Source organism: Tripterygium wilfordii, chromosome 7 (assembly GCF_013401445.1).
Source record: "Tripterygium wilfordii isolate XIE 37 chromosome 7, ASM1340144v1, whole genome shotgun sequence".
Lineage (NCBI taxonomy): Eukaryota > Viridiplantae > Streptophyta > Magnoliopsida > Celastrales > Celastraceae > Tripterygium > Tripterygium wilfordii.
The window spans coordinates 5,754,139-5,766,357 of NC_052238.1; the positions used below are offsets into that span (position 1 = coordinate 5,754,139).

Consider the following 12,219-nt stretch of genomic DNA (forward strand, 5'->3'; position numbering starts at 1 on the left):
AAACAAAAGTAAAAAAATTGGATAGAATACGGTTCGACAACGACTCCTATCACTTAATATTAAAAAACTGTCTATCAAAGAGTTTAATATTAAAAAATTGCTTACAAGAGCTACAGTGCTCCTCTACCTTTAGCAGAGCATTGTAACATCATGAGAAAAAGTGGGTCCGCTTCTGTCATATAGAGGGATTGTTGTGGTTACTTTTGTTGAAATTTTGAATGTTTCATCCTGTAAAATAAGATACAAGATCAGTATTCATTATGCTCTAAGATCTTCTTGCTTTCTCAGTCAAGCATGGACAAAATTCCAACGCAATCCTTGTCCTAAATAGTTGCTTATGACATGAACAAAACTCATGTCTTCTTCAGCATCAATTTTTAAAACTATATATATATCTCCAAAATAATAATCATAGAAGTATAAAACTATGAAGATGCATGACACAATCCCACATATTTCAGACGACAGGAAATATTATCAACAACAGTTGGTTCTGACTAATCCAGCTGATGAAAATATAAACATATATAACTTCCAAAGCATGCTCAGGAAAACTGAGAGGTCAATATTTACATAAACTTCCATATGTTCTTTTTTCTTTTCTATAAAGGATCTGATTCTACAAATTATTTATCAAACAAGTCCATGAGGAATTAGCAACCCCCAAAAAGAAAAGATAGAAAAAAAAAAAACATAGAAGGAAAACAAACAATTCTACTCAGCTCTTCCCTTGGCCGATGCCAACAATATTTACATCACTTCCTTCTACTGTTGCTCCCAACTCTACCACACCACCGGTGAGAAAACTTGTGACCAAACCTAAGCTATCAAACCATTCATCGCAACAAACCAAAATGACTTTTTTTTTTCACCTTCAGTCCTCTATTCACTAATATACCAGATTCTCAACTTCAAAACTGGCATGAAGTACCAAGTCTCTGCCTCTGCCTCTGACCTATGGTAACTGATTTCCGTTTGGCAAATGCTGGGTATAACAGCTCCTGAAATTTATCAAGAAACAGTACCCACTCCTCCTCATTCATATCTGCAAGTTTTACGAAGCACATGCTCGCAGGAAGTTGCTCATTCGCACTCCTATGCCCAGATGATGTGCCTGAGAGACAGCCATTTTCAGGTTTTGCTCCTGAAAATTTTTGATATTTCAGGTTCTTGTCACCTAAAATGGAATTCTTTAATGACATTGACAGTTTTGAAACAGCTGGGAACCTTTCAGGAACAAGCAGACCTGCAAAACCCTCTTGTCCAGCTGCTTCTTCCTCTCCGCTCTCCTCTTCCTCCTCAATGCTTTCCTCCAGTTTTGCAAGTAAACGACCATTACCAAAGTGAAATGGTACCCTTGACATATAATCATCTGCAGCCATCTTTGAGGTGAAGTCAACTCCCACTTCATCACAGTCAACATCGAATAGAAACTCCTCATCTTCCAAATCTTCCCTGGGGGATAACAGCTCCTCCCTGTCTGCAATTAACCCCCTTGCCTCAATACATACAACCTCGAGCTCACTTGGTTCCTCTTCACCGGCTCGAAATTCCCGACTCATCATCTCTCCAATTTCAGCAAGACAGAGGCCATACTCAGCAGCTTCCTTCAGAAAAATTGTGCAGAGAACCAAAACCCGAAGACAAGCCTCTCGAATCATGGGGAGCTCCATCCGCAGCATCTCACAATCCCTTGCAGGATCAAGGTTCCGTATATAGTCGAGCTCATCATCAGAGAATGGAATTGACGCCTGAGGCCAATGAATCCACTCAAAGTATGGATCCTCCAATGTTTCAGGCAGACAAAGGCCATGATCGATCGGAATTAGCTCCACTTGACCAAACCTCCCCACACCATCAAGTTTTCTCACTAGAAGGTTTCCAGCATGCCTGTCCGTGTTTAGTATCCTAATATCTAATATACCTATGCGGTGCACAGCAGAAACAGGGAAGCTTGATGTCCCATGATCACTGGCATCAAAATCATGCTGTATGAACTGTTGGAAAGAAGCAATCTTGCTAACCTGCTTCTTTCCAAGAGGCTTGTTCCCATTCACCCCATCATTGACGTTGAAAATTGAGTGAGTAATCTTCACAAGGGCAGTTGAAGGCACATTTGCAAAGTGATCATAGTCCAAAAGGTAGGCTGCAACTTCTCTGAACCCTGTCTCCCCAACCCGCACTGACCGCTTCAAACCTGGTTGGCCAAGGGCTTTACCCACAAAGCCTTTAGGGTTGTTTGGTGCAAAAGGTTCTTCATCCGTCGGCTTCACAATTGCAACACTCTCACCTCTGGTATTTCTGAAGTAGTATGCACCTCCAAGTCCACTATGAACAAGAACTGGATCAACACCCATCTTAATTGCCTTCACAACGTCCTTCACCAGTTGTTTTGTTTTAGCAAAGCGATCTGACCGACCTAAAATCTCAATAGGGCCACTCCAATCTCTCTGTTGGATATCCCTCCCAGTAGGTGAAAGACAAGGAGTGGAGGAACTCCTGTGCATATAGTTGCGTGTTAAAAGTAGAGGAGAATCATTTCGAACAGCACTTAGATCGTTCTTCAACACCATATCCCCAAATGTCAGTGAGCTCTCATCCGTGGGGACATTAAGGGCAAGCTGCAACCTTCTTTTCACAGTATGAGCATTGTCACCACGGTCCAACTCCATCCCCAGGACACAACCAGTTTCTGTTTGCACAAAAACCCGTCTTCTCCCGGTAGGTTGTTTACCTTCCACTCTATTGTTCCCATGGTATTCCCCACCGACTGGGCTCTTAAACACTACCACTGCCATCTGGGTCTGAACTGGGCTATCCAGATTACGAGACGTGAAACAAACCAAGATATTGATCGCTTCTGAGTATGGCAAGAGCGAAGGCGATGTTGGAGGAAGAGAACTTCTTCCCTACCAAAAATACGCCGAACTCCAACGCCAATTGCAATTGATTAAGCAAGGAGTATGAAAGCCAAAATAGCATTAATCGATAAGCTGGCCCCAACACAACTCAGCAACCAGAAATTACAGAGCCAAAAGTAGAGACAGAGGAAAGGATGGAGCTCAATGCAACATTAAGCTCCCCATCTTAAGATGCTGAAATATGCGCAATCGAGAATCTGGATTTGAATAAAAGCACAGAGATCAAATCAGATTTAGATACCAAAAGAATTTACAAGAAAACTGCAAATAAACCGTAGGCAGTAGGGAAGCAAAAAAGGAATCACTTGATATTCAGTAAAAGAATAATTCCATCTCCTTTCTACTAGATTAAAGCTTCCATCAGTTAACAAATGAGAGTGTACGAGCATCCTACTCCATAGTATTCAATGTATCTAGACGCTTGAAGACCTTGATCACATTTGGCAAGTTTTTATTAGTAACTGATGCTCCTCCACAAATAACATCAGTAGTCAATTACCCCAAACGAAAACACCAGGAATGACACAAACGACAAAACACAAATATACACGTTAATACATCAAAGGCTCTCTTTGTTTGCCAAGTAAAACAGAGAATAAAAATAAATGGCATAAACTCTATTCAATGCATTACTCTACAATAAATAAAAATAAAAAAGACTTCTATCAGAAGGTGCAAGATTCTTTGCCTCTTCTGTCTACCGTGACCACACTACATCGAATTAAATCCTAAGAAAATTCAATAGTTACACCGTTTCGACAAAAATACCAATATCTGCACCGCTCGGAAAACAAAATACTGAAATACTGAAGAACTCCTACTGATATATCATATCCGAAGCCATAACAAGAAGGTAGAAAAGACACACTAATCAGATCGACCGCAAAAGGCCATCACCGAATATTATCCGACATTAATGAGCTAAAGAAATACATGATCAAGAAAGGAAATGGCTAACCACTCACCAGATTGCGAGATCTGAAAGAAACCAATCGAACGAATCGATCAAATAAAACCTCCGAAGATGACAAAGAATCGAAGGAAGGGAGGGTAGGTTCAACGTGCCGAGTCCAATAACAAGAACAAAACGTCCGAGTCGACTCAGTGAAAACCCCCTCTCTTTTTTCCTCTCTTCCTCGCTATTTGTTTGTCAATTCGCTCAGTTCATCTCTCTCTCTCCCTCCTCTAAAAGACGTTCCACTCTTAACTCAGTATGGTTAAAAACTAACCCTGGTTGAGAGAAGACCACCTTACTCTCTCTACGTTTCTCGCTCTTGATTGGAATTAAGAAGAGTCTAGAATAGGGGACAAAAGCCGTTGGATGGGGGATGCGGTGAGAAAATGAAAGCCGTTGGATCAAGAGTGTATTCGGATTACAAGCAGGTTGGTGACGTGGAGATAAGTGATTGGAAATGATGTGGCAGGGTCACCGTCTTTACTGGTAGTGTCAGGCTGTCACCGAATGGTGAGGTTGTTTACAATTTTCTGTGCTTTGCCGATCTGATCGTCGAATCCCTCCATGCCCCCCAAGCCACACCACACCGTCTAATTGGCTCGATTGACTCCAAATACTAAACTACCCCCAATAAATGGTCCCGAATGACGAAAATAACCCCAATCCGAAAAAAAGAAATAAATCTTAGCATAATTTGCAAAATTATTCAATTAAATCCACCAATATTTGATACACTTAAAGTAACTGAATTGGATTTTTTCCTTGCACATTAAGGTTTCTTATGGATTTAAACAAGTATAACATTTAAAATTATTAAATGATTTTCTATTACCATTAACTAATACATCGACGTCTCTTCTTCAGTGCTATTTAAAGTTGTCTAATTAAAAAAAAAAATAATAGATTTATATCAATTTACCAAGCAAAATAATGGTAAGTAGTTTGTTAAATGTCCCTTTAAATTTTGTTCAGCTTTATTTTTTTTATGAACAAAGTTACTTTTTTAGAAAAATTTTGCCGTGTATTTGATGAAAATGGTAAAATATGTACAATAGAGCATTTATAGACTTTGAAAAATATTTTTTTTTTTTAGAAAATATCTTGCCGTGGATTTTGATGAAAATGGTAAGATATTTAAAATCGAGCATTTATAGACTTTGAAAATATTTATTTTTATTAAAAATTAGAAAAAAAATGTATATATTAAAATGCTCTTTTGTTGCAAAATAAATAAATAAAAATGTGTAGAGAATATTATAACCCTAGTACTTATCCCAAAAGGAAAAAAAAAATAGTAATAATAAACCTCATATGGTTACAAATTTGTCTCTGTGTATGCAAAAGTACACTATTATTTCGATGTCTTATAGTGAGTATATGACTTGACTAAGCCGGTCGAGCTAATGAGTACATTTGGCTTAAATCATTTTTTCTTAATTATTGCAATAATAAACTAAATATTTAAAATAAACAACAAAATCATCCTCACGCAGATGGAACCCTTGTAGCCTGTATAAATATGTGCCCATGAAGGGAAGCATATGCAGACAACTCACTAGTGTTATTATCATGTAAAATAATAACCTTTTTTTCTTCTTTTCTAATGCATTTTCTTACTTATAAAAAAAGTTATTATTTTACATGATTATTATTTATATTGAAAATATGTTGAGGGAGAAATATGGGATTAACTTAAGTAGTGATAATTTGTAGCCGGAGAGTGATTGTTGCTCTGCTTGCTTGCTTAAGTTCCACACAATAACAACTATTTAGTTATATATATATATATATATAGGACAAACGAGATACTTTCTCATAGTTCGGGGATGAAAAAGGGAGGAAAAAAGAGAGGATAAAGGATGAAAATAAAATCCGATCAATAGTTGAGGGATGGAAAGTAATTAACCTTTCTATATATATATGATAAGTACATAAGTTGTCTTGATGTTGATAATGGATAATATCGAAATCTAATTATTATATACGTTTACTTGAAACTGGACCAATATTGTTAGTAAAATTAACCACCAAGATGTTTCAGTGTTAGTGTTCTTATGAACAATTTTCAAATTAACACTCGAGTTTAGTTTTCTTTTTGAGTGTAAAGCATTGTCAAATCACAATACCAAACAAGCATTACCTTGAAAAGGAGGTGATTGAGCAGCACTTTCCTATATCGCTTCCTTGTTACGACTTTACTTCAGTCACAAGTCTTGCCTTCGCATGTTTCGTTAAAACATTTAGAGAAGGTGGGACGATTCAAATCATCAAAACTTAGATTGGTTAAAGACTCACAATTCCTTATTGAAATTGGTATATGATGTTGCTCTAAACATAGAGAAAATGGATCACACAAGATTAATCTACACATGATTGCAACTCCCTGTCGAAGTTCAAATCCACACATGATTTCTCGTGGTTTTAAAAGACCTATCACTTAATTAGTTCCGTTTGATATAGCATTTTAAATAGAATTTATGCTAATTTTCTACCAAACACTATTTTTGAAAGATATTTTTGGTTGCATTTTAATTTTTTAAACACTTGGAATTTTACTTTAAGATGGCATTTCATTATTTTAACCCTAAATACCCATAACACTCAACTTTTTAAAATCATATTCCAAATATATATATCCACCCCTCACTCATCACTAGAATATACCCACACCTCATATGTAGTTTATTTAACTTTTTAAATATGTAAATATTGAGTTGGGCTTCTATACGGATGCCCGTAAATTTAAACTTACAGGCGTCATTTATTTATCAAAAGGTGTGGGGCCCAAAACAAGTTAAATCACTTCGTCAAATTTTTCACACAGAAACAGGGACATCCATAAGTTTAAATTTATAGATGTTCTTATAGGAGATTTTGTATGTAAATATTTATATTTTCTTTAAGTATGTAAATACTTTTTAATATTAACTGTAGTTTATTTAACCTTTTAATATAAATATTTATATTTTCTTTAAGTATGCAAATATTTTTTTAGTACTAACATGTTGTTTAATTAGAAATTTAGAGAAATATGGAACTATTCACTAATTAATTGTCTTTGTTTTATTTAAAATGCATAATACCTTTATATGTATTTTTTTCACGGTATTTTGAACATTATAAATACTATCAAAATTGAATCAAGCAGTTAGGCAACATCTATGCTAATATTTAAAATATTATTTTAAAACCAACATATCTGTTAGTTTTGAAATGATATACCAAACGGAGCCGCAAAAAGATTATTATTTTTACATGCATACCCGTCATTTTGGGTTACTTGACAATGTGAACATTTTTGTTCTAACATTTAAAAATAAATTTTGAATTTAATTATCCATTGTATCCATGGCCTTTGATTTCTCCTATGTGGGATGTTGTGGCCTTATGGGATTGGGGTTTAGAGACATGCATGTATGTTAATGGAGTGACAAAAGTGCATGGCCAAATGGATGCACACCCTGCAATTATGTAAAGGATAGAATCATAGATTACATTACTGTAGGGGCAAATTCTATCATCGTTGAATACTCAACTTTTATATTTGAGAGGCTCGTTTGCACCTTTGAATCCTGCAAACATCACAACAAGAACGACTGTGAAAGCTCTTGGACCGGACTGAAGAGTGCCGGTAGTAGAGGCTCCAACGATCAAATCAATAATGGTCGAAGATGGGAGACCGGCGATGGTCCGAGTGTTTGTGGCTGAATGTTCTAGTGAGGGGGTCAGAGAGTTTAAGTTTCTGGCTTGGAATGTCAGACCCCCTTCTCCAAGGTAGGAGAAGAGTATTTATATGAAAGAGAGGATCGGCCTCGGAAGTTGGGTTACCCACTTGTGTCCTATTAGATGGGACTGCATGGTGTAAGTGTATGAAAGTCAAGTATCTTGGTGGTATCAGAGTTGGTAGACGAAAAGTAAGGTGAGAATGTCAGGATTGGATGATGCTCCCTTGGGGAATGATCATACTATGAGTTGGCGCTCGGGGTGTGTCAACGCCTTTGATAGAGCAGCGCTAATACAGTAAAGGTACTGCGAGACATAGTTCCTGTTGAAGGGAAAATCATTATGAATACAGTAAAGTAAGTATAGGGGGAGACGTTAGTCGTTATAGTCAGACATGCTTCACGTGGCTCTACTGTCACTAGACAATGCCTCGAAGGTTGCATATGAGACTCATAATGGACCCTAGTGTGAACCTAAATGCATTGGTTAGACCCGTGGACTTTGATAGTCCAACTTGAGTTTGTCATTATATGACCTGTGGGTCCAAGCGTTTTTTTGATAGTTACAACTACAACTTTTACTTGTTTGGGAATGCTGTGAGGTGCTGTGAGGTGTGGTGTGGTGCTGTGAGTTATAAAACTGTGGTGCTGTAAGGTGAGTTGAAACGCAAAAAACTGTTTGACGCATAACTTTTAAAACTGTGGTGCGGTGCATTTGACGTATCAAAATTACATTTATATTAGATGACTAATAATATTAATATAAAATCACTCAAGGTTTACCTTGTAAATTAATCTAAAATACAATAATTGACCTAATTTGATTACGTAGGACAAGTCAACATATATTGTAAGTGTTTGGGAGTGTGGTGAGGTGTGGTGAGGTGCTGTGAGGTAAAAAGCTGTGGTGCTGTGAGGTGAGTTAGAACGCAAAAGTTGTTTGGCGTGTCACAAAAAACTGTGGTGCTGTGAGGTGTGTTGCAACTGAACACAGTTACAACACAATGCCAAACACATACACTATTTAATTGGTCACCGTGAAATTAAAAGATATAGGACGACAACGTTTGATTGATATCTAGTCAGAGAACGTGGGGGCCGGTCAAGGTTGCGAACACTCTCTCTGGACTACTACGTACGTCGCCGAATCGTGGTTATCAAACGAATCTTGACCGTTAACTTTTGTTTCCATTTCACCAGATTAAACTTGATTTATACGTGGCCCACGTAATTGAACGGCTTTGATGAAAATTCCTTCGCAACAAACAACCATGATTTATACGTGGCCCACATGTTCTTTTTGAACAACTTGGGCATGTGGTGGGGACTGGGGGTGGGAATAAGATAAGAGTCGCATTATCATTTTTATATATGACCTGTCGGGATTATCCTGCCACGTATTTATTTATTTATTTGTTGTTTAATTTCACAATATTATTATTTTCCCCCAACATTATCATATGGAAACCGACTTGGAAGGTACCATATTTCTTGGTCTAAGCTGGTGATGGTGAGGTGCCATAACGACCTTGACACACATGCAGTAATCATGATCACTCTTAACACAATTTAAGATGAAATTCAAGAATTCTATAATAAATATTCATTTATTATTCCGTTTTTTTATTAAATTTATCAAAAAAGAAATCCTAGATACATAATGTATCTGATTTAATTTATATTTTCCTGCTCTATAAAGAGATTCATTGTTATACGAGTGTGGACCGCCACTCCTTGTAATGGAGAGGAAGGATTCATGTGTTGTGCCAGATACGTAGTACATACAAATCGCAGGGAGACAAAACGACACCACGCCACGTCCCCACCCTTTAAATGAAATTAAGATTCCTTCGAAATGCACCAACTTGTTATTGTTGTTCCTGTACGGATCAAACAATAAAGGAAAAGTTGCCGCGGATTCGTATAATATCTATGGGCCGTGCACATGGGGATTGGATTTCCAGCACACCTCCTGTTCATGTAAACGGAGCTCCGTTTTGTCGGATTGTGAGCTAAATGTGCCGCTTATTCTGACAGTATTATATGCTGCGGCAGTTGGCTCGTGCTCATCCATCATACAAAGGTGGAAATCTGTCCGAGTGTTGTCCGCATCGGAGGGCGCCAAAGTGATGGTTGTATTGTTGCAACGGCTCCTGACGTTGTGAGGTAATACATTGGGTCCGATGATTCATGCTCTTTTTTTTTTTTTTTTTTAAAGGAAGGTCAAAATACAATTTTGACTAGCCAATGGATAGGCGAAACTCATCAAAAACAAGACCATCAAGGCATAAACAAAACATGAAATCATACAACTCAGCCATCCTGGGGTGGTCACTAAAATAAAATTTATTTGGTATATAAGGCCCAGTCTGGTAAACAATTTTTATAAATATTTATGATTGTCTCTGGCATAAATGTTTTGTGACTGGTAAACAAGTATTTTCAGATAGCAAAACCAATACAATTTTGGGAGTATTTTAAAGACTTTTGAGGATGCTCTCATTTTGAACAATTTTAATAGCATTTTGGTTTGTTTTCTCATTATGTCCTCAGTACTTAATTGTTATCCCCATTTTATCCTTTATCCCTTATATCTCTCATATCCCCATTGCTATCCTCATTTTAATTTATGTAAAAATGTATGAATTTATTTGGATATATTTATATTTGTAAGACAAAAAAAACATGTAACTCATGTTTTCTAACTATTTATAAATATTTTAATTAATCATATTTATTTTCTAAATTAATTTTTATTTATTTTTACATTTATTTACGTCTGTTACAATTACAATGCATAATTAAAATGAGGATAGCAATGGGGACCAGGTCTCTACCAATCATTCAACAAGTATATCTACGACTATTATTCTCCAGTATTTCTACTAGTGTTATCTCTGTCAATATTGTTTGTAAAAGTAGGCCATAATTGAAAGGCATCGCTGATGTGGACCAGGTCTCTATATGGCCCAATTAGCTCGCACTCTGGTTGAAAGTCATTATGAATGAAATAGCAAGCCCGGCCCACTTCCAGATTGACTAAACACTTGTACATTACCGGGCCTATGTCTTGTTGGGCTTAGCTTCAATACGGAGATCTGGAGATCCTCCCGTACGTGTCAAACATATCACGTGATATATATGTCTTTTGTCCTGCATTGAATTGAGGTCAAATGGTCTCTGCCTTTCCCTTGAAGCACAAGAAAGTAGTAAGTACGCATGGGCAATGGAAGCTGCCAAATATGTATGCGGTCATATTGTGTCAATCTCTACTAGAATTGACACATCCGTTGAACAAGGTTTCCTAGAAAATGGAACATCTTTTGTTCATTTGCCAGGATCCTTCCATTTTCTCTACAAATGTAAAGCAGTCAAACCAAAATTGGCTTACTCACCAAGAAATCAAAACCTATATAAGACCCAATTCAACCAAAAGTGATGCACCACAACAACTACACACATTCTAAAGCAACTACTCTTTGTGTGATAAAGAGTGTTGAGGGTTGGTGATTCCAAATAGTATAATTAATTAAGATAGGTAAGGGTAAGAAAGTGATGAGCTGGTGCAACCCTTCATCAGTCTTGAAGTTCTTAGCTTCCTTCTTATTTGGCTCGGGTGATGGTGGAACCAAAACAAGTGGGAGAAAGAGTAATAATAGTCTACTGGCACCCAATCTTGGGCCAGAGGAAGCCATAGCCGCTGCTTCAAAGCATTTCTCTAGTAAAGTTTGTATTGGTCATTGACCGCATGCTGCTGCAGTACTATATGTAGTCTGAATTTGCTGTATAATTATTTTTATTTTTATTTTTAGCATTTGCTGTATAAATACTCTTTCCTTTACATCTTCCTCCTCCTCCTCCCTCCTTTTTTTTTCTTTTACAAGAACCCAAGGATCCGTTTGTTAAATCTAATGGTGAATATGTAAAGAATCTTGAAACAGACCCACAAAAAGACAAATAAGAATGGCAAGACTAGAAGGAAAATAAAAGGAGCAAATATTAAGGCCAAGAAAATAAGTAGAAGGAGAAAAGGCTGGACAAAAAACAGGGTAACAGAGAGTCTTGGAAGGATGGGAGAATTCGAAGAGATGAAGAAGAAAACTTTTAAAGAGTTATAACATTAGATTAGATGTGTGTCATGTGAGCTTTGGGCCCATGTATATGGGTCAAGAGGAAGAGCAACCGTGGTTCTTGGTTCATGTTGGTTTCATGGGCCAGGCTTAGGTATAAATAGGCTTGAACTATGTTTCTGAACGGGCTTGGATGTTAAAAAAAAAATACAAATCAAACGGATCGATCGGTTGGTTAATAACTGAAATTAACGCCAATAACTAATAGATTGACCGATTAAATTCATGTAAAAAAAAAACTGATCGTAACCTACTGTCTACACCCCTATGCTTGGCTTTCAGACATTAAGGTTGTTTTAATGTCTATCTAGTTTAATTAATTTAAGAGCGATAATTCTATAATTAGCAAAATTGCAGCACCAAATGTTAGGAGCAAAGTCATACGAGCATGTGAACAACGTGAGGTTGTAGCTACGGGTGACAAAATTCTATTCGGTCCCGGATGATCGAATTTGTCCGATTTAGATTAAACCAAGTCTTGACATCAATAT

At 37.0% G+C, this 12,219-nt stretch overlaps 1 protein-coding gene and 1 long non-coding RNA gene across 2 annotated transcripts; one reads left to right on the forward strand and one right to left on the reverse strand.

The window, feature by feature from the left end:
- Window positions 1-491: 491 nt before the first annotated feature.
- LOC120001995 (phosphatidylinositol 4-kinase gamma 7-like) lies at window positions 492-4,103 on the reverse strand. The gene is made up of 2 exons (XM_038850524.1): window positions 3,887-4,103; window positions 492-3,118 (listed from the first exon to the last, which is right to left on the reverse strand). The coding sequence occupies exon 2, from the start codon at window positions 2,796-2,798 to the stop codon at window positions 912-914; it is 1,887 nt and encodes a 628-aa protein (XP_038706452.1). The 5' UTR covers window positions 2,799-3,118; window positions 3,887-4,103; the 3' UTR covers window positions 492-911.
- Window positions 4,104-9,546: 5,443 nt separating this feature from the next.
- Window positions 9,547-11,441, forward strand: LOC120002950. The gene is made up of 2 exons (XR_005469213.1): window positions 9,547-9,764; window positions 10,555-11,441. It is a non-coding gene; the product is annotated as an uncharacterized LOC120002950 (long non-coding RNA).
- Window positions 11,442-12,219: the final 778 nt, after the last annotated feature.

What these genes read in the sequence shown, in the direction of transcription:
- LOC120001995 (XM_038850524.1), bottom strand. Translation starts at nt 2,798, where the DNA reads ATGGCAGTGGTAGTGTTTAAGAGCCCAGTCGGTGGGGAATACCATGGG.